At 34.2% G+C, this 22,417-nt stretch overlaps 2 protein-coding genes and 1 long non-coding RNA gene across 3 annotated transcripts; 1 reads left to right on the top strand and 2 right to left on the bottom strand.

The window, feature by feature from the left end:
* Positions 1 to 1,797: 1,797 nt before the first annotated feature.
* LOC11410847 (uncharacterized) lies at positions 1,798 to 6,438 on the bottom strand. Its single transcript, XR_003007744.2, has 2 exons — positions 6,326 to 6,438; positions 1,798 to 2,569 (listed from the first exon to the last, which is right to left on the bottom strand). It is a non-coding gene; the product is annotated as an uncharacterized lncRNA (long non-coding RNA).
* Positions 6,439 to 11,623: 5,185 nt separating this feature from the next.
* On the top strand, positions 11,624 to 15,879 carry LOC11405300 (acidic endochitinase). Its single transcript, XM_003628319.3, has one exon. It carries the CDS (start codon positions 14,848 to 14,850, stop codon positions 15,739 to 15,741), a length of 894 nt encoding a protein of 297 aa, XP_003628367.1. The 5' UTR covers positions 11,624 to 14,847; the 3' UTR covers positions 15,742 to 15,879.
* Positions 15,880 to 15,928: 49 nt separating this feature from the next.
* Positions 15,929 to 21,643, bottom strand: LOC11406253 (probable hexosyltransferase MUCI70). The gene is made up of 8 exons (XM_003628318.4): positions 21,317 to 21,643; positions 20,194 to 20,459; positions 19,942 to 20,055; positions 18,260 to 18,615; positions 17,351 to 17,562; positions 17,005 to 17,258; positions 16,727 to 16,905; positions 15,929 to 16,525 (listed from the first exon to the last, which is right to left on the bottom strand). The coding sequence occupies exons 2-8, from the start codon at positions 20,417 to 20,419 to the stop codon at positions 16,454 to 16,456; spliced, it is 1,413 nt and encodes a 470-aa protein (XP_003628366.2). The 5' UTR covers positions 20,420 to 20,459; positions 21,317 to 21,643; the 3' UTR covers positions 15,929 to 16,453.
* Between the last annotated feature and the right edge of the window lie 774 nt (positions 21,644 to 22,417).

Here is a 22,417-nt window from a genome sequence, read left to right as displayed (position 1 = left end):
TTATGATACATTTGCATCTAAGCTGACGACCTTGAGGTGACCAGTACCACATGCATAGAGAGTCGTGTCTAGGCGTATTGCATACCTTTGGTGAAGTTTTTAATTGCGTCATATTTTATTATGTGCTTGGTGAACCTTGGTGATTTATGTGCATTGGTAAACTTGGTGAAGTGTGAATTATATGTATGTGATTGGATGAATTGTATTTGTTGAGTTAATTATGCTAAATGATGAATAAGGTGAGAAATTCTTATATTGATTGATGTTGTTAAGTGATGAATCTTGATGATGATTAAGGTATGAATATGCTTGATGTGTTCTGATAGAAATATGATAACATGATTGATTTTGAACTGGGGATAATATATATGTGATGGTAGTATTCTTGAAATGTTGAGTATGTATATATGATATGCATGAAATACTTGAATGCTTATGTTTGATTATGTCTTGATTGTGAATTATGAACTAACCCCCAGTGGTCGTTTGGTTGACCGCCTTCTCTATCAGTATGGATGGGTAGACGGCGTGCAGAACTAGTTGCTTTGTTTTGCTTTGGTGAGTTGCTGGAGGATAGCTTCGATGCTACCTCGTTTATCATTTTTGGTGTCTTATAATTTAGGGCTCTGATTAGGAGTCAGTCTTTGTTGTTATCTTTATTATGTCTATTGAAGATTTTTGAAACTATGTATTAATGATGACATGAGTTGTATGATGACATGGCTACTTGGAGACTTATTTATATTGGATGACTGTTGAGATATTTTATTTAGGTGTTGATGTAATGATGTTTTATTCCGTTGCGATGTTTTGAAAGAAACTATTATTTATGCATGCTTGGTGTTTTATTGAAGAAGTAACATCTAGATTCATAATATGCCGTATCATTAGCGTAATTTATCGCTTTAAGAGTTTAGGGTGTTACACTAAAACCTACTGAAAATGACTAAAATACATGCTAAGAATAACGAAAGATGACCTATCATTAAGAGTAGAGAGAAACTCTTTCTGAAAGCTCCTAGTGCCCACCTTCCTCTTTAACTGTTCCAGTTCTAAACGAGAAATAATGAATGAAGAATGCAATATTTTAGGGAAAGTTTCCACCTGAACTTGGGCCAAAAACATGGGCTTTCCACCACAAAAAGTCACAAAATTGTGAATTTTCCCTCAAGCAACTGGTCGCCTAACACCATGCTCCAGGCGCATGTGGGTGATGGTGCAGTCGCCTAGAACCCCATTTTGTGCACCAGGCGCATGTCAGTTTGTTTTGGGTACTAAAATGCATGTTTCTTTGTCTTTTTGGGTGTTTTCTTATATGTAAGATGTCTTGGAACTTGGGAACAAAATTCCTTCCTTTGTAATGTCTTCTGAGGACTCTTGAATCTTCATTCTTCATCTTCGCAAGGACCACGTAAATCTTCGGACGTCTTGCTTTGCCGATTTGCATGATTTCTTCGTGAATTACATCAAAAACACCCTAAAATTGCTATGTTACGGGAATAATAGAATTACAGACTCAAATATAGAAAACAATACAAAAGTACCGAAGTCATAGGCAATTGTTAAAATACTCCTCTGTTCTGCTGGTAAAACCTGCTGAAATTGACTGAAAAAACATGCTAAGAATAACTTAAGATGACCTGTCATCACTAGTTTTACACACAGGCAGCACTATCAGCTCCTACCTTAGCAAGATGCGAGGAGAATGGAGTTACTTGGCTGATTTAAGTCATGAAGTCACTTGTTTACTTAATAAAAAACAGAAAATAACTAAATAAATGACTTTAAATTAAATAATTATCCAACAAATAAAATAGAGATTTATTTTAGGACCCTAGCATAAAAAGATTTATTTGAACATGGCAACTAAAAACAAATTACAAAAGATATAAAATATACCCTAGAAAAACTTGGAGAGAGTAGAGACAAACTCCTCCTAAAAACTCCTAGTGCTCGCCTTCCTCTGAAACTGTCTCAGTTCTGAACGAGGAAGGCGGTATTTATAGGGAAAGTTTCCACCTAAACTTGGGCTGAAACCGCAGGCTTTCTTCCACAACAAGTCACAAAATTGTGACTTTTTTCGCAAGCAACCAGACACCTAGCCCTATTGCCATGCGCCTTTTGCATGTGAGAGAAGTGTTAGGCTCCTGGCGCCCCATTTCATGCATCAGACGCTTGCTTAAACCGTCTTTGGGCACCTGGTGCCCCAATCTGTGCGCTAGGCGCTTGTGAATGTTGTCCGATGCTGAAAACACATGTTTTTTTTGCCTTTTTAGGTGTTTGCTTCTATGTAAGATGTCTTTGAACTTGGGAACATAATTCCTTGCTTTGTGAAGTCTTCTGAGGCCTCTTGAATCTTCATTCTTCATCTTACCAAGGTGTTCACAAATCTTCAGATGTCATCCTTTGCTGATATGCATGATTTATTCATGAATTACATCAAGAACACCCTAAAATTGCTATGTTTTGGGAAGAATAGAATTACAGACTCAAATATAGAAAACAATAGAAATGTTCCGAAATCATAGGCAATTGTTCTAATACTCCTCTGTTCTGCTGGTAAAACCTACTGAAATTGAGTGAAAAACATGCTAAGAATAACGTAAGATGACATGTTATCATATATATAAAATGTTAGAATTATGTTAAACATGATGAATGAAGGAGTTGCTTGAATGTTTATAAATTGTATGCTCAGGCTTTCATATTATGTTGTTTGGAACCAAAGTTATTTCGACCATTAAAGTTGATGTTGGTCAGTGCGAGACCACACTTATTGTATTGTTTTCGTTGTGAGAAAGTAAACCTATTATAATATGTTATGAGTGGCTACACTCAGATCTTAGAGGACTTGATCTATGTTGTATGAATAAGAGTAATTATCACTACCTATGAACAAGGGCTAGATATTTCAATATCATACGCATTGGTATATTGAGATTGTATTAGAATTGTTTTAGCTTGTCATAATGTGCAATATGTTGAGAAAATGTTATCTATGCATTCTTAATGATTATAAATGCATTGTGTACTTACTCCATGATTTATGTATATATGTTGTATTTCTATTATGACCTCCACTATTGTGATGGACTAGTCTGAGCATTTCAGATTTTAATAGGTTAAGTTACATAGAGATTGTGATAAAGATTGAACCATCGAAGAGAAATGACTTAGATTGGGGTCCAGATGCTTTTGTATCTGGTGTCATCAGGGGTTCTCTAGTATTCATCCACCCTTATCTTTAGAGTTAAATATAAACCTAAGGATCTTCTTGAAGTTATCACTTCTTCATTTATTTAGGGTATATGTCCATTTTTCAGAGAACTTATGTTATCTTGAAGTACTTTCTTGTGTTTGCATTAAACTAAGTACTCGATAGTTATAATGTGCCTTGAATTCGTGCCTTTCCAAAAGTTGTATTCAATTTATCGTCATTTTAGAAAAGGAGTTGTAACAAAAATTACTCTAACGTTATAAAAGAATGATCATGACTAAAGTTTTAAATTGTTTACTGATGTTTATTAAAAAAAAGACATTCTCGTTGTTAAAAGTCAAGGTGTAACATAAATAGAATGACTAAATTAAGACGACACATGAAAAAAAAACAATTAACTATATATACGTTCTATTTTCAAAGAGAAAAAAAACCCTATTTTCAAAGATAGTCACTGTCTTCTGAATATTTTCCCTTGTTTCTTAGGGAAATGTTTTAAAAATTAGATGTCAAAATTGAATGTCAGGGAAAAATTAGACATCTAATATATTTACATCATAAAATATTATAAAATTAGATGTCTAATTTTATAATATCTACATTTAAATATAATATTAAAAAATATGAAATTATAATATATTAGATGTCTAATTTTTAAAATTTAAGGATATGCATTTCATCCCTGCAATTAGGGGTCATTTGATATTTCATCCTTGAACTTACTAATCCTCCTATTTTGCCCCTGCAAATAAAAAGCATTTTAAAATTCGTCCTAATTAAAAAAATTGTTGAGGTGGATGAAAATTAGATACGTGGCAACTGTTGACTGGGTCTTCGTTAGGACACGTAAGCATAAGCCTCTTGCAATGACATTTTTGCCCTTACTGAAGCAGGACTCGTGCGTAAAGACCATTTTACCCCAGGCTCCATCTTTTCTTCTTCCCTCGTCTTTGACAATAGAAACAAGAATTGGGGGGAAAATGTTCTAGGGTTTTACCCGTCTTCATCTTCTTCTCATTCCTATTCTTCTTACTGGATCTGCACCTCTCCTTTCTTCTTCTCTCTATTTTCTTAACTAGCATACAAGTTCAACCAAGCCATGTCTCATTCCTATTCTGAGAGTTAGCGTAATGTGTGTTTTCCCTTTCCTTTTAGCATCAAAACCCACTTCGAGTTTCTCAATCTTTTCATTTTCAACAACCTCATTTTCTTCTTGTTCTTCTTCGAGTGTTTCAATACAACAAATCAATTTGAAATCGAAAAACACAAAAGTTGTCTCATGTTAATCTAGGGTTTGAAAAGGGAAAAAAATTCAATCTTGATTGATGATGGAAGCTGAAACAGAGAACAATTCGCAGAGGGTGATGATTGATGTGAGAATAGTAATGAGAAATTCAACAGCAATGGAAGCAACAGTTTCATTGATGATTGCTTTGATGATTCATGGTGTTTGTTTAAAAAAAAAAATTACTGCTATTTTTTTCTGGGCTTAATGGAAGCAACGACAATCGAAAATCTTTTCCTTCTTCTCTCTACGCCGGAAACTTCTCCGGCACCACTGTAACAACACCGCTAGCACCACCGCTGCCACCACGCAGATTTGGAATCAAGGAGAACGAGAGAGTATTTTAATTGTTGGATTTGGGGTTAAATTTCTGGGTTTGTTCATGTATGAATCTGTGTTGGATTTGCGACACCCTTTTTTTCTTCATGTATGAATTTGTGTTGATGGATTTGGATACAAATTTGGAATTTTGTTTGTTGAAAAAGAAGAAATTTGGGGGTGGAAAGTGTGTTGTGTTGTGGATGAAGATGAAACATAAATGAATGAATTCATGGAAGAAGAAGAAGGAAGAAGAGAGAAATTCGTGGAAAAAGATAGGGAAGAAGGAAGATTGAGCCAGGGGTAAAATGGTCTTTACGTGCGAGTCCTGCTTCAGTAAGGGCAAAAATGTCATTGCAAGAGGCTTCTGCTTAGGTGTCCTGACGAAGACCCAGTCAACGGTTGCCACGTATCTAATTTTCATCCACCTCAGCAATTTGTTTTTGGCAACTTCAACGATACACTCGTAAATTGAGGTGTACCGGTACTCTTGCTTCATAAATTTATAAACTAGCAATCAATTTTATGAAATAAATAGTTATTTATCGGCATTTATATTTTAGAAAATACGATTTCATACGTCATTCATTGTTTATAAGAATCATAGTAATTTTTTTAGATATTATCGTATAAAATAATCAAAGTTCTCTATTATAAGCGATAAAAATTAAAAAAAAAAATCAATTTTATTTCGTTTACGCTTTTGATGAATAAGATTTAATCATTATAATTATAAATAAGAAAAAAATAATATTTTTCTTCATAAAACAACTCATTTACCTATAAAATTAAAGGTTTGGTGTACCGGTACACTCAAATATGTTGGGTGTACCGTAGAATTTTCCTTTTTTTTTTAATTAGGACGAATTTTGAAATGCTTAATATTTGCAGGGGAAAAATGGGAGGATTAGTAAGTTCAGGGATGAAACTTCAAATGACCCCTAATTGCAAGAATGAAATGCATATTTTAGCCAAATTTTAATAATATTTCTCTTGTTTCAATATAAAAATTAGATGTCTAAATTGAATGTCATGGAAATTTTAAAAAAAATATGAGAGAATAAGACAATCAAATATTATTATTTTTGCCATATTTTATTTTTTTTACCATCATCTTAGAGTATAAAGCCATACATTAAATTTCTTCAAATTCGAAATAAAACACAAACAATTAAAACTATTGGGGTGCTAACCCAATAACAAAATGACAACTTGTGGAATATTCTAAGTGTACGTGTACTCTTTTAGATATGGTTATAATACATAATCATGTGAGCACATAATTATTTTGGGTGAGCACTACTTTGCATTTACATATGTGTCTGTACATACACTTTGGTCTCAAAGGAATTCGACACAACAATTTTACACAATCTGAATCTTTAAAGCATTTATAATAATACCCTATAATGAAGAAGTATATTAAGATAATGTAACCAAAATACGATAAAATATTAAGTAAGAAGTAAAAAAAAAGGAAATTTGAAAAAGATAAAATGGCTTACCTTCAATCTTTGTTGCAACAAGAAATAGAGAAAGGAAGATAATAATAACATAAACATACTTGACAATTTTAGCCATATTCACCACCCTTTTCATATAAAATCGATGCTCTCCATACATCAGTTAAGTATATATAAACCTTTATGGAGATTTAAAAGCCATCCTAATATTATAGTATTTATTCAATGTCTCTTAAGTATATTAATGTGTTCTTTTTCTCAAGTTATCACACATTGTAAAAGGGCCACATAAAAACTGATCAACCACAAGTAATCATTTTTTTACCAAATGAGGGATGACTAATATTGTTTGAAAATATATATATATATATATTAATGGAGTGTCTTTTGGACTTTGGACTGCTCAGAAGCCTACTATCGCAATCCAGGGTAAAAAAAACTATGCCAAATTCACTTTGAACCAAAAACTATTCATATTCTTCCATCACGAGGAGATTTGTTCGCTGCAATCGACAATTTAAAACACTTAATTATAACTGCTTCTTCTATCATCACCATTAAGCAATGCTCGGCTTTTATGGATTCCACCATTTGTAACTGTCGACCAACAACTCTCAGCCATAAAAACCTAGAAAGCACCACCTCCCCTTTATAAAAAGACTTAAATAGTTTTAAGGGTTAATATTGCTTTACTCCCTGTAATATAGATCATTTCCGGTTTATCCTTTGTAATTTTTTTTTTAGATTCCATGTAATTTGAAGATTTTTTCATTTTGGACCTTCATGAATTTCGACTGTACAAAATTGATGATATGGCAGGGGGTAAACTGAAATTTGCTCAAATTACAAGGGACGAAAGTACCATAAATTTTGTAATTTGATGCCATGAAGGTCCAAAACAAAAAATCTTCAAATTACAAAAATAGAATCTAAAAAAGTAAAAAAATAATAGGGGATAACCCAAAAATGACCTATTTTACAAGGATGTTTATTGTTTATTGACATATGTTAGAATTATGTTAAGGCACTCTAGCAACCTTGTTCCCTTGTTTCTTGTGTTTTAAGTAACACACGCATAGAGTAAGTATGTTTCTACAATGTAGCCAATTTCTCTTAGTACTGAATTGATTCAGTTGTACTTCAATTGTATCATGAAAAGTTTCTGACTTAGGTTGAATCAATTCATAAGTTTTTGAATCGTGTCACTCTTGAATTGATTCATATGAATTTGAATCGTATCAACCTTCATCTTGGGTGTCTTGAATCGATTCACTTTTTTCTGTTACGTATCAATCTTCATTGTTCATCTTGCTTATCTTTTTTCTATCTGAATCGATTCACGCATTAAGTGACTCGATTCACTATGTTGTTTTTGGCCGAAATTTTGCACTTTCCACCCTTTTTTATATATACTCACTTCCTCATACCACCTAAAAAATTGAATCATTTGCATATATTCTCTCTACAGTCTCCAAACCACATTGTTCATATAATCTTCAAGATTAAACACTATTTCTTAGAGTCACTTTGATCATTAAGTCATAGATTTCTAGAGAGTTGTATGGAGTGTAAGTTGATTGCTCTCAAGGTTGTTGATTAGGAATCAAGGTACTAAAGTGAATTGAAGGATTTCATTCCACCTCCAAAGGTCTTGGAGGTTCTTTCTAATCTTTTCAAGTTCAAGGGGATCTAGTCACCAGACATAGTAAAGAAGAGTTCAATTGAAGAGCTTCAAGGATTGCATGGATGATTCAAGATTCGAAGACTTGGAGAAACACCAATTTCAAGGGTTACTTGAAGATTGAGGGAGTGATTACGTTGGAATTGAAGAATTAGAGTAGTTTAAAGGAATTCATGTAATCATACATTCAATTTTAGTGGAAGTCCTTGGTGGTGACGTTTTTCACCAAAAAGAGTAGACGTACCCCGAAGGGAGGACGAAAGGGAGAACTACTATAAAATCTCGGTGTCGTTTCTCTCCCCTTTCCTCTTTAATTTCATATAATTTGTGTAAATGCTTGTTTGATAATTGATTAGAATTGAATTGAATGTGATATTATTTCAACTTTGATAACCTTGACTTAATTATTTGAATTAGGTTTATTTCCAAATCACATTGATCACATTAGAATTTAATCTTGTATCAATTCATCAAACACATATACCTTGTGTTTATTAGTTGTAGCTTGTTTCATTGTTTATAGGTTTGGTTTGTGAATTGTCTTGTTTTGAAAATTGTATAAGAATTATCGATATTTGGTTGTATTAAGATTTAGCTTTAAAATCTCTCAATTCAATAGTAAATCTTATATTTGCATAGTCTTAATCTCTTTGTCATTGTTATTGTTATTGTTCAAGCATAAATCCAATTACTAAATTGTTTTCAAAATCGCTTACGCTAAAAACTCGATAAAATTTGAAAACGCTATTCACCCCCCTATGCATATCCTTATTGGCCATATAGACCAACAAGTGGCATCAAGATCTTGGTCTTTTAACTAATGGTTAACTACCATAAGAGTTGATTGATATGGAAAATAAGGAGCCAAATGGGGACTACGTACAATAGGGCACCTATTTTCAACGGCAAAAACTATTAATATTGGTAAGAATGCATGAGCGTTCATATCCAATCGGTTGACATGAATGTTGGGATGTCGTGGTCAACGGGCGGTTGACCGCAAGTTGTTTCCAATGTCATCACTATAGACAAAATTAAAGTTGGTTGGAGTGATGATGACAAAAGGAAGGTTCAATTTGATTTGAAGGCGCGAAACATTCTCATTTCCTCTCTTGGAGTGAATGAGTAGCATTTCGTATCTCATTGCAAAACCTCTAAGGCTATGTGGGACGCGTTGGAAACCCTTCATGAAGGAATGAACAACGTCAAACAATCAATGATCAATACTCTTGTTCAACAATATGAACTCTTTCGCATGGAGGAAGGTGGATCCATCTCCTCCGTGCAAATGAGATTCACCCATATTGTTAATAAATTGCAAATCCTAGGTAATGACATTCCAAATCAAGATTTCACTTATAAAATTTTGAGATGTATGACAAGGGATTGGCAGCCCAAGGTTACCGCAATTAAGGAATAACAAAATATCAACACTCTTAGCACCATTACACTCTTTTTCAAGCTCAAGGAACATGAAAAGGAGATCATATGGCTAAAATCTAGTGATGAAGACTCCCAGAAGAAGTAAAGGAAATCTATTTCATTAAACACCACCTCGTTCGTGACCACTTCCTTGATTCAAGATGAAAATGAATCCGATGAAGATTCATTCAATGAAGAAGATATGAGCTGGTTTGTGAGACGATATAATTGTTACATCAAGAGAAATGGGCTAAAGCATAATGACAAGTAAACTTTAAGAAGGCTAAAGAAATGGGCTAAAGAAATGGACTGAACCTTGTTAACTTTACGAAGGCTTAACATAAGGGAAAAGAATCACAAAAGGAGGAGAAAAATAATTTTACTATGGTTGTGGAAAAGTAGGTCACTACAAAAATGAATGTCTAGATCTAGCTAAGGGAAAAGAAAGATCCGGCTAAAATCGAAAACAATGAAGTTGCCGACTTATGCTTCATGGGTCATAGGAAGAAAACAAAAAATGAGGTAATTTACTCCGACTCCGTCTCTGAATTCAAACCCACTTATGAGGACTTACAATATTCCATAGATGAAATGCATGTGGAATCCTTAAATGCTTTTGAGAAATTAATTGCTAAAAAGAAAAATATTTTAAAACTAGAATCTGAGATTTCCAAACTAAAAGAAGCTTTTGAATGCTTGAAGGATGAGCATGCATCACTTGTAAATGAGAAAATTGTAAATCCTACAATAGAGCCACATAAGGAAAATCCACCCAAAGGTAAATTGTCCTAGTTTGTATGAAGAGATCAAATCTCTAACTAAGAAACTAGAAAAAGTATCCAAAGGTTCCATGGTTTTTGCTATGAACTCAAAAGATGAAAGAACTTCTTTAAAAGGCCACACAAAAAATACTCTTACGATAAAAACAACAAAAAGCGTAGAAAATCTCATGGACCTAACATTAGGTGCCATTATTGTGGAAGATGTGGTCATACCACACATCATTGCCACATTAGGGTAGTTGAAGTTCCTGAGGGGTAATGGTGTGTGTGACCAATGTTTTAAGTTGTGAAATTAATCCCAAGGACACAACCTTAGTTGGGGACCAAGGATCCCTAATTGATTAGTGTAAATGTGTCTTGCAACCTTTGATGGAACTTTTCCTTCTAGGTTGTCCAAGACACTTAGTTAAGGTGGGTCCATTACTATTATCCTTAAATAACAGGAATATGGACACATCTCAACACTCAGAAATAAACTATGGTGTTCCTTGTTTTTCTCTTGCTCCCAAAAGATTGGCAAAGGTGTGTTTGTTTTAGTGTGTTATAGGTTTGGTGATGAATGAGAAAATTCAAAGATGATACTCCACTATAAGCACCTTACATTTCAAGGACATCATGCGAAAAAGTGTGACGACGGCGTATACAAGTATTTCAAATACTTAGCCTCTCCATTAGTCTTATCATGTTAGATTGTCACAATAGACATCTCATTAATCATCCCTCCATGAAGCACTCTTACAAGGGAGTAAGCCTTTAGTTATAGGTAAATTTTTCATTGAGAGTCAAATGAGTTTTGACTTGTCCTTGAAAATCACCTCTTACCCTACCTTATGTATGATATGTTCTTCTCATGCTACAATGTCGATTTCTTACATGAGTACTTGTTTCTTGTTGATCTTCTTTCAACATTTTTGCGTGCTATTTTTTCATTTGTGCCTTATATTGCATGCTTGCTTGTAATTCAATTGTGGTTGCTTACTTGCTTTTGTTCTAGGATGCCTTAGTGGATTTGGTTTGTTAGTTTTTTGAAAATGCATTTGTCAAACAAATATGCATGATCATTTGAAATGTAACATTCCGTTTTTCGTTAGGTTTATTTTATTTATTTATTACATATGTTTATATGTGTTTAGTTGCTGGTTTGTGTGTTTGATTTGGGATTAGTGAATTTTTGGACGAAAATGGTATTTTGGTCATTTTTAGGAATAAGGGCGTTTTGGTAATTTGAGCGAGGGTAATTTGGTAATGTTAGGAAGAAGAGTATTTTTAGTATTTTATTGAGAATAGTTATTTTTACTAAGTTTAGTGATGACTTGCAGTAATTATTTTAGGACGGTAATAATTAGAAATTTTAATAAGTTAAGTGTGTAGTAACTTGTTAGAATTAAGTGGTAAGAGTTTTGAGACCCATTATGAATTGATGTTACCTAGCCCAATAGGTCGGAGTATATAAACATAACACTAGTGCAAAACTATGGTTAGAAATCATTTCACACTTTCACAATAGAGAGACTAGAGAGATTTGAGAGAGAAAGAGAAGAATATAACAGAAGAGAAGAACCCATTTGGAGAGAAGTGAAGAGGAGAGCTTGGAATCACAAGAGGAATGAAGATTCTTGAAGATTAGCTTAGCTTTGGAGGAAACAATGTAAGGGGGATAGGTAGATTCTACTTAATAAGCTATAATCTACTTTTTCACTTATGGATTGTATGTGTTTTGGATAAATTATGATTTTAATGATTTTGGTTGTTAATTTTCATGCTCATAATTAAGTGATGAATTTGGGTATGTGAATTTGTGGTAAAATTGTCGTTGATGCTTAATTTTCATTGTTGATATCTGTTGAAGTGATTACTTTGAGAATTTGGCTTAAAATGATGAAAATGATGATGTTTTTGTTGTTTGATGATGAATTCATGAATTTTATGCTATGAATGTTGTTGGGTATATGTTGGTGATGATAAGTCATGAACTGGGTGATGATAAATGTGTGGTTGTGGTTAAGTTGTTGTGTTTTGGTGATTTTTGTAAAAATGGATCAAAATTGGAGAAGGTTGATTTTGATGAATTTGAGTGGATTAAAGGGGTTGTTTTGATGAATTGAATTGAGGAGAATTTATGTTATCAATCAATGTGTTTTGGTGAGAAATCGTTTGGAGAAAATCGAGTTTTTGAGCTAAAAGCCGTTTTTAAGAACTTTTGAAAATAAGTCATTTTGGTTGATTTGAATAAATTTGTTTTGGGTTAGAAAACTATATTTTGAGGTGAGAATCAACTATTTAAGTGTTTGGAACGAAATCGATGAAAACAGGATCGAAAATGGATCAAAAATCAGACATTTTCCTGCGCGCGAAAACACGAAAACATGCAACTTTGCTATTAGAGCAGAGTACACGGTTTGCACCAGGAAGTGCACGACCCGTGCACAAGTTCCTGGACCTTCCGCTTTTGCCTGTGCAAAAGTGCACGATCGTGCACTCTCTAGGTGGTCTGGAAACAGTGTTTTTTCGTACTTTTGGGGTTCCGTATGTATCCCTATGAGTTCCTAAAACCTAAGCCTACTTGAATAGAGTTTAATTAGGCTTATTTTAGTGGATTAACATGGCTTATTCTTGAGGAAAATAATTGATTTCAAAACATGTTAAAAATGAGACGAACTTGGAAAATTTTGAGAAACGAAGAAACTTTGTGAAACGAAAATGTCATGAATAATTTTCCTAGATGTTAGATGATATGTAGGGATGTCATGAGAGTGTCGTTGATGCTTTAAACCTTGTTTTGGTGAAATATTTGAAAATCGGCAATTTTGTGAAAATAGACGAGCTTTATTGAAATGAGGTTTTATGATCGGATAATTTGTAAATGGCTTTGTATACATGATAGTATAATAAAATAAGGATGAATCAATGATCAATGACCAGGTCTAAATGATCAATGATGTCTAAATGTAAATCAAGTCCTTTTAAACTCTAAGCGATCCTTTTAATTAATATTTGAGTGTCAACTGTAAATAAAAGAATCTCACATTACATAAAATGAACTTGTCAAAAACATATAAGTGAGTAATGCTTAATGCCTTAAAATTATGAATGTATGTAGCGTACAAACCCATATGTATGATTATTCTTGGTTAAATGTGGAGATCTCGCTCTCTTTCAAACTCTCCTTGTGATCTAAGATTTAATATTTATTCTCACAAAGATGTTATTGTAAAAAAAATAAAAAATAAGTTTTCGGTGGTATTTGAATCTAAAAGGAGCATTAGACATGCCAAAAGTAAAAATATAAACGAGGATGTTTAGTCTTAATTTATTTTGATCATGGAGGTGAGCCACTGGTTAAAGAGGGTTCCTTAGGTCATCTATCTTTCATTTTTGCGGTCATTGTTCGGTGGGTTTGGCGTCATCGAAATCTCATGTGTCTCCACAACGAGACTTAGACTGTCAGTCATCTCTCCTACAACATTCACATTATGGTAGATTCTTTCAATCTTTGTTTCAAAAATAATTCTCAAATTGATCAGGTTGACAGATTCATTAGATGGAATAATGATAATTATTCTTGTGTCATTCTTAATGTCGATGGTAGTTGCATGGGTACACCCGTGCGAGCTGGTTTTGGTAGAACTATCCGAAATAGTGTCGGATACTACTTATCAGGTTTTTCTGGCTGCATCGATGTTTCTTTTGACATCCTGAGCTTTGTGCTATCTACCATGGGCTTATTTTGCAAAAAGCTTGAATATAATTGAGCTTGTTTGCTATACCAATCCTTGCGTTGTATCAACCTCCTCAAAGGGCCACCAATGAGATACCATATTTATGCTTTCTTGATTCAAGATGTTAAGGATTTAATTGGGTAAAGTAATGTCATTGTTTGTCATACTCTTAGAGAGGGAAATCACTGTGCAAACTTCTTTGCTAAACTTGGAGCTAATTCGGATACTGAGCTGCTCTATCATGCCTCTCATCCGGATGAACTCTTGCATGTTCTTAGGATGAACACAGTTGAAACCCTCTACTCTAGAGAGTAGTTCCTTCTGATTTTTTTTATTTCGTTGTCTTTTGCCTTGTAACAAAAAAAAAACACTTTATCCCTTAATATAAGAGTTTGTTGACGTAAACCACGGGAATTAAAAAAATTGATAACAATATTAAATCTGTTAACAGTTTTTGTTGACATAATTATAGGTATACTGGTAAAAAAAAATTAACACATTTGAAAATTTAAAAATGGTTTTATAGTAAAAAAGATGTAGTGAGAAAAAAAAAACAAAAAAGATCTTATATTTAAGGACAGAGAGTATTGCATAAACTTTGATAAAATAAATTGCCTACACTCTGATATGAACTTTTAAACAATAAAATAATTGAATAGCTGTGACTACTTTTCTGTTTTCTGTAACTGAAAATTTACAAAAGCATAATGCCAAGAAAAAGAGTAGCAAGAAAAAGAAACAGACAAGAGGGATGTCAATTGGGTCAGAATCAATGACTGCGTTTAAACCATGGAACCCTTGCCAATGTAACTGCCAAGCAACGCTCTTATGATCAAAAGGACCACATACTTAGTAATGTCACCCTTATAAAGGCCACCCCCACAACTATGATTTGCCACATAAAATGATCAACACATATATCTTGTGAACATTCAATAGATATAGGCAACAACAACACACATGAAAATGGAATTGAAATCGACTATCTCGTTCACATTTTTCTCTTTACTCGTGTTAGCACTAGCGAATGGTTCTAATGCAGGAAAAATTGCAATCTACTGGGGCCAGAACGGAAACGAGGGCACGTTAGCTGAGGCTTGTGCCACAGGAAACTATGAATATGTGATCATAGCCTTCTTACCGACCTTCGGAGATGGCCAAACTCCGATGATTAATCTAGCTGGTCATTGTGATCCATACAGTAATGGATGCACTGGCTTAAGCTCAGACATCAAGTCATGTCAAGCCAAAGGAATCAAAGTATTGTTGTCGATAGGAGGAGGTGCTGGAAGCTACTCAATTGCATCCACAAAAGATGCAAACAGTGTAGCAACTTACCTTTGGAATAACTTCTTGGGTGGAAAATCTTCATCTCGCCCTCTTGGTCCTGCTGTTCTTGATGGCATTGACTTTGATATCGAAGGAGGATCAAGCCAACATTGGGGTGATCTTGCTAGGTACCTTAAAGGGTTCAACAAGAAAGTTTACATAACTGCAGCTCCTCAATGTCCATTTCCTGATGCTTGGATAGGAAATGCACTTACAACAGGACTTTTTGATTATGTTTGGGTACAATTCTACAACAACCCTCCTTGTCAATACAACCCTGATGCATTTATGAACTTCGAAGATGCGTGGAAGCAGTGGACATCAGGTATCCCTGCAAACAAGATATTCTTAGGGTTACCTGCTTCTCCAACGGCTGCAGGAAGCGGTTTTATTTCCGCAGATGATCTTACCTCTACTGTACTTCCAGTTATTAAAGGTTCTTCCAAATATGGTGGTGTTATGCTGTGGTCTAGGTATGATGATGTTCAGAGTGGTTATAGCTCCTCCATCAAGAGCCATGTGTGAAATCTAAATATATGTGGTAGTTATGTATATGTAATACGTGATATTTATTTGTGTGCTGGTTGGTGTATGTTCAAATATCTATGTCTATATAATATGACGATGTTTTGTTGAAATGAATTCTAATGTTGAACCAAGTTCTTTGCCACTTATGGTCACTATTTTGAAGGACTGGAAACTCAAACAATAATAATTATAAAAAAAATGTTATTAATATTTTCCAATTCAATGGCTATGAATCAAAGTAGTTAATTTCTTTGATACGGAGACAAGTTACAAAAGGAAAATTCCTCATTGACCAAAAACTTACAGCACTAAGCCACTAACCAATAACCTCTACTTTTGACTGAGAGAATGGAGGACCTGTTACATCTTACATGAATAGGAAAGATAAACTAACCTCACATGTTATCAAAATCATACTTAACTCAAAAACGAGGAAGCTGAACAAACTAAAACATCGATCAACTTGCCCTTCGCCCACCAGGTCTTCCATTGAACCCAATAACAGTTAAATTCTTCGTGACAATATTGCAAAGGCAATTACATTTCAACCACAGATACAAGATCCGGAAACCGCCTTTGCTACAGTTGTGTTTGCCTCTCTTTGGTCCAGCTAGTCAAGCTGGAAGTGATGTCAAATATGGATTACCTCTCCCTTCACCGTGCATCCCTCCACATATCATGTTATGTCAAGTCAAGAGCTTAGAACTGTTTAAGCAGTCCCTGGCGGAGATGGAACTGCCCTGTGCCGGAATAGCTTCACCAATGCTCTACGTTCACAATCCTGCATATATTGAAGACAGACATTTTTCGTTACATACCAATATATTCATTCAGCGCTAAGGTAGTTTATTAGAGTGACTAATACGCCTTTTGATGGAGAACACATAAAACATGAGGAATAGTATTGTTCAACATATATGCATGATATTAACACACACAGTGCGCGCACAGAGCGAGGAAAAGAGATGGTGTAAAAATTCACCTTGAACATATATAGCTGTAATGGTCTATCGGGATTCATTCTCCTGAGTTTCAAATAAGTATAAGCAAAGCTTAGTTGATCACGGGATGTAAATCGATCAACTTCATTGAACCAAAGACATGAAAATAAATTTGACATTGGTGTGTGTGCCCTGACTATAAAGGAACCCTCAGGAACATCTGCAACATGAAAGACTCAATAGTTGGAATCGGAATCGTATTATGCACAAGTAGAGCCAACAAAAATCCATAATGAACAAAGATGTGAAGGATACACACAGCTCGGAAGAGGATTGTGGTTTGATGGTTCAAACTTGGGGAGGCCATCGGACTCGTAAAATTTAAACTGTTCGTCAATTGCTGTGTGGTTGTACTTATTTAACCGCTTATTCTGAAGAACCTCCTCCCAGACACTGTGACGATCATAATGATTTGAAATGGCATATTCTGCCTTCCTTCGCCACAAAAAATATTCAATAATTAACATAGGGTCAGAATTGAGTCGCATCTTGCTGTCAAGCCAAATTGAATACCTGCCAAACAAGTATTTTCAAACAATATTAAAGTTGAGAACAGAATTGAAGAAATTTGGATGCTAGAACAAAGAACAAATTGTGAGACCTACCTAGAATTTGGGAAGAGGCGGTGTGATAAAAATTTTGGCACCTTGCCAGTTCTTCGCATGTCCTCATACGGCAAATTTTCTACAACAACTACTTTCCACAGGCCAATGTAACCTCTTTCATCAGGAGGGTTTCCTTCTGATGAAAGTTTGGACAGTGTTTGATCATCCAAGAACATAACAAAACAAACATTGTCCTTTGAATATTGACTGATCTGTAGCAAAGAGGCATACATTAAATTTTATATATAATTAAAAGATGCTTTATTTATAAATTGAAGATGTGATACATCAATGATTAATCTTCCAATTAAGTATTATAATCACATAATCCAAGTGGATATTTAAGTTCCACTACAACATTTTTTTGACAGGAAGATCCACTACAGCATAGCATGTGATTATATTGTAAAGTTGTTGTCATGTGACTAAAATGTCACGGGTTCAAGCCCTAGAAACAGCCTCTTGTGTAAAAAATCAGGGTAAGGCTGCGAACAATACACCAAATGGTGGGACCCCTTCCCGGACCCTGCGTATGTGGGAGCTTTGTGCACCGTGCTTCCGTTTATATGTAATCAAAACTTAATGGTAAAACTTGCAAACAAATATATTTTATGAAAACTAAATCTATTGAAATGGAAATTTTTTGAAATGAACATTTGTTTGAGAGATTAAAATCTGCATTCTGCAAGATTCTCCTCTCTCTTATTAGTTTCTTGTAACATAGATAATCTGACTCAATATCTTCTACATGCATATTACTTTTCTGACTCTAATAATTGGAAGATTTATAACTAATAGGACTTTTTGGTTCCATTTCAGCATCTTAATCTCAAACAAAGCCTTGACTTAAACTTTTGCTTTTTGTATCGATAATGCAAAAAACAGAAGAAGAAAAAATAGCTGAGTTACCAGTCTACTTGTAGGCCTCCGAAGAAAATCAGAGCTTCCAAAAATGCATGAAGAAACTGCAACCTTACAGCTGGACATGTATGCTCTATCTTTTTCATCTAAATCAAATCCAGTGCTTGGATATCCCGGTGGCCCCTTGACAAAACCACAATGAATTGTCTGGTTTTTCGCATAAAATGAATTTTCTCTTTCCTCTAGAGTTGGATGCCCTCCAAATCGAGGTTCAAATAAATTATTTTCCATTGTTTTTTCTTCACGGTCAACATAGTCTAGAGAAAACCATGTGAAGTTCATATAATTTTTAGGTTCAACAAGGCCATCGACTGATTGCAGAAGTCCAACTTCACAAGGAAAATCTGAAAGAATTGAGTTTAAGGAAATTATTGGAGGCAAAGAACATAGTTAATACTGAGCCAGCTTAGTTAGAAACAAATTCAAATAATCAGGATAGATTATAGACAATGTTGATTTACTCAACAAAACTCTAGAATCGGAAGTGATGTAACCATGAAGTTAAAAATCTCAGGTTTTATGTTGTTCATTTTGATTTGGAAAAAAACCAGTTGTGTTTAACATATACTATTAATCAACATATACAGAAACAGAAATCATTACCAAAATGCTAAAAATTATGATGTCAAGGAAAATATCAATGACAGATGCATAATCAGGTTTTGCCGGCATCATGTGATTATGTAACACGGTATTTTTCATTTTTTTCTTGACTATTAGAAAAGTATAACTGTCATAGTCCTAAAAAGTGCTCCATTGTCTAAATGGTTTTTTTTTTTCCAATTTTTGGTTTTTACAGTTGCAACAGTTTAATAGCTTCTATTTATTTATGGAATTTCAAAACAATGCAAATAACTCATCTACTGTCCAATGTTTCAGTACTTTCTTTCACAAACATTTTTCGTTACAATGGATATCTCAATAAATCATCATTTTAGAAAGAAACCAGGGGAGTGGAAACTATATTTGGTGGCAAAGATAGCATACATATAAATAGGACAAGAGAGGTCGACAAGACTGAGATAGGACATGAGCCGGATAAGCTTTAATCATATCCAATATTTGATGAGCATCAGATAATTCATAAATAGTATTATGTTTCATAAATAGTATTATGTTATCATATTCACACATTTGAGGTGGAATACAAACAACAAAATTATCCTTTTGACTAGCAGGCAAAGATGGTCGTAAAGTATCGAGAAAAAAGAATCAGGAAAGTATCGGATGGCAGCGGCGGTGGTGTAGGATGTCAGGTGGCAACGAGCGAGGTCTTAGGCGGAGGTGGACGAGGATGACGGGAGGCAGAGGTGGTAGAAGAGGCTGGAGAGTCTAGGTAGATAGGTGCTGCCGTGGGGCAAGAGAGAGAACAAGAAAGAACATAGGATAACAAATAAGGGTGAAAAAAATCCCTATTCTATCTTGTTTATTCTAACCCAGCTACCATTTAGGACAAAATTTACACTAATGACTAATGAGTAGTATAGAATAAGCATACATGATAAGCATATCATTTTCCATTGCCTCAACAAACCCTAGATGATAATAGGATAGCATGCTTATCCTATCTTATACTTCTTATTCTAGCCACTAAACAATAGGCGTTCGTTCAACTTTAAATTCACAAAACATAATATAATGATAAATGAGTTGCAAAGCATGGCTCTTACGCTTCCGACGCTTGCTTTTAGGTGGCTTTTCGACGTTCTCTGAAAAACTATCCTCTTGTAGGTTACGTTCTACCGGAAGATCAAGTGGTGTTGAGAATTTGGATTCAATTTTAGCTGCAACAAAAGCATTGGAAGAAACACAAGTGAAACTTCAGCAACTTAGACTTTTCAAACACATAATTGACAGCAGAAAACTATTTGTATATAAGCTTACAAAATATCAGGAAGAAATTCCCGTGTCTCTGGCCTCACCTTGTACAAAATTTTTCAATCCATAAATAGTTAAAAATATTGAAAAGAGTGCCAGGAGGAGGAAAATCCATCGCAAAAGTCGGTGTTTATTGATGATCCTTCCAAACCTTCTACTACGACGTGAAACTTTAGAGCCATGATCACTTTTACCAAAAGAACTGAAAGCTGCGTCAATAATGATTCTTCTCTCTGGAAATAATTCACCATAATTTCTTAGAAGAGCCATGCCAGAGCATATTCCAAAATTCAGACATAGGCCAAAATATCTGTGAAACAAGCAAACAACAAAAAAGCTTAAAGTTTCAACAAAAAGATGATAACAAACAATCAATCACCCATGTTGACCATCCATAATCAGTATATACTGAACTCATACAACAACACAAAACTATGTAGCACCGACACTTCAAATGTGATTACATTCAATTAATTCATTTTTTCAAATTTTTACTTGTGTCACGTGCTATGAAGCACAGATACGGATACGGACACCGGATACGACACAGACACCGACACGCCGACACCGCTAATAATTTGAGAGAATCACATAATTCAGTGTAATTATATGTGTCAATGTCGTGTCGGTGTCCGGACACGACACGTGTCCGGCACCGAATAACGTCTAATTTGAAGAGTGTCCATGCTTCATGGGTCACGTGTCAGTGTCGTGTCCGATGTTTTTGTCTGTGTTAGTGCTTGATAGGTGTTGGTATTTGACACCTACCCTTCTAACAATACAATGAGAGCTCTACAATACAATCAATGTATCTATCAAGCTCAAAATTTCTCAACCAACAACTATCATGATCCTTCTAGCCCTTCAAAGCAGGTAACAATGGCATGAAATTAAAAACATCATATCAAAACCAAATTAAAAAATGAAACTTTTGCAATAACTATCACAAAAATTCCATTTTTTTCATTAATACACACAAATTTTAATCCATTCCGCAAGAATCACTGGATTATACATTGAAATTATAAAATAAAATAAAACATCACATTTAAAAATAAAAAAATAACATTCATTCCCTCACATTAGATAAAAATAAAAACAGAATGATAAAGACAGAGAAAAAGGTTAAATTGAATGAATAAAAAAAAAAAAAAGAAGAGAACTTACCAATGCAGAACATTGAAAATCATCCGAATGAAGAAGAGGGTGTATGATGGGTGATGTAGCGGCATAACATAGAATAAAAATGAGGGTGAATCGAATAATAATGTCACGATCCTAACTTTATAATAAAAAAAAAGTTTATAATTTTTGGTTTTCTTTCGCAGATGTTGATCTTTTTCGGAGCTTTTTATTTGATTTGGTTTCTGACACCGACAGTGGAAAGCAGCGTTAATTGTGGGTTGGGTAATTACTCACTGTCGACGCGTCGGTGATTTCTTTTTTTACGATTTGGTTTGTCTTTTGATTATGATTCTGGTCTCAGTTTCACCCTGCCTTAATTAATCGCCTTTTACACTTATTTATCTTTGTTAAAGTGCACTTTTCTTCCTTTATTTTTAAAAAATTTCGATTTTGGTCCTCTATGTACAAAAATTACAATTTTAATCCTTTAAGATTTAGCCATTTGCATTTTTAGTTTTTTTTATCAATTTTGACCAAATCAATGCTTATTTGGAATGCCAGCCACGTGTGTAATTAACAATTTAAAAAAAAATGCAACATTTTAAATTGTTGAATTAAAAAAATGAAAAAAATAAAGAGAGATTCATCAACCCCAGCAACATCTTTATTCTCCTTCATTTCTCCGTCATTTTCTTAACAACTTCATCTTCTTCTCAACCAACACCAGAAAATAACAACACGAATCTTTTCAACAACAACAATCGAGATTCGATAAGAGAGAGTGAAAAAGAAAGATCCGAACAACATTTTCAATTTCATAAACATACATCCACAGAGTCTCCTCGTTTCCTGACACTCATCTCAAAGTTTAATATTAAACCTATCTTCCTTACATTTCACCTTAGAGTTTATTGCTTTTGAATTGAAACAAAACAACACAAAAGAGTTTTGCTCTCTTTCATATTCCATTAAAAAAATCGTCTTTCAGATTTGAGTCTTCTTGTATTTGCTCTCTAAACAACTACACCTCTGTATCTTCAAGCTCTAATACCCCATAATTCTCTCCCAACTTCACCGACAACACATTGTTACTCCATCACCATCACCGCCTAACACTTTCCATTTCAACACCACGTATTAAAG

The sequence above is a fragment of the Medicago truncatula genome, chromosome 8, assembly GCF_003473485.1.
Source record: "Medicago truncatula cultivar Jemalong A17 chromosome 8, MtrunA17r5.0-ANR, whole genome shotgun sequence".
Classification (NCBI taxonomy): Eukaryota; Viridiplantae; Streptophyta; class Magnoliopsida; order Fabales; family Fabaceae; genus Medicago; species Medicago truncatula.
The sequence above is the reverse complement of the archived record's forward strand: the minus strand, read 5'-3'. Positions and strand labels throughout refer to the sequence as shown.

Coding starts and splice junctions, on each gene's coding strand:
- LOC11405300 (XM_003628319.3), top strand. CDS start 14,848: ATGAAAATGGAATTGAAATCGACTATCTCGTTCACATTTTTCTCTTTA.
- LOC11406253 (XM_003628318.4), bottom strand. CDS start 20,419: ATGGCTCTTCTAAGAAATTATGGTGAATTATTTCCAGAGAGAAGAATC. Junction 17,259..17,350: donor CGCCTCTTCCCAAATTCTAG/GTAGGTCTCACA, acceptor CTTGTTTGGCAG/GTATTCAATTTGGCTTGACA. Junction 16,526..16,726: donor TACAGCTATATATGTTCAAG/GTGAATTTTTAC, acceptor CAATATATGCAG/GATTGTGAACGTAGAGCATT.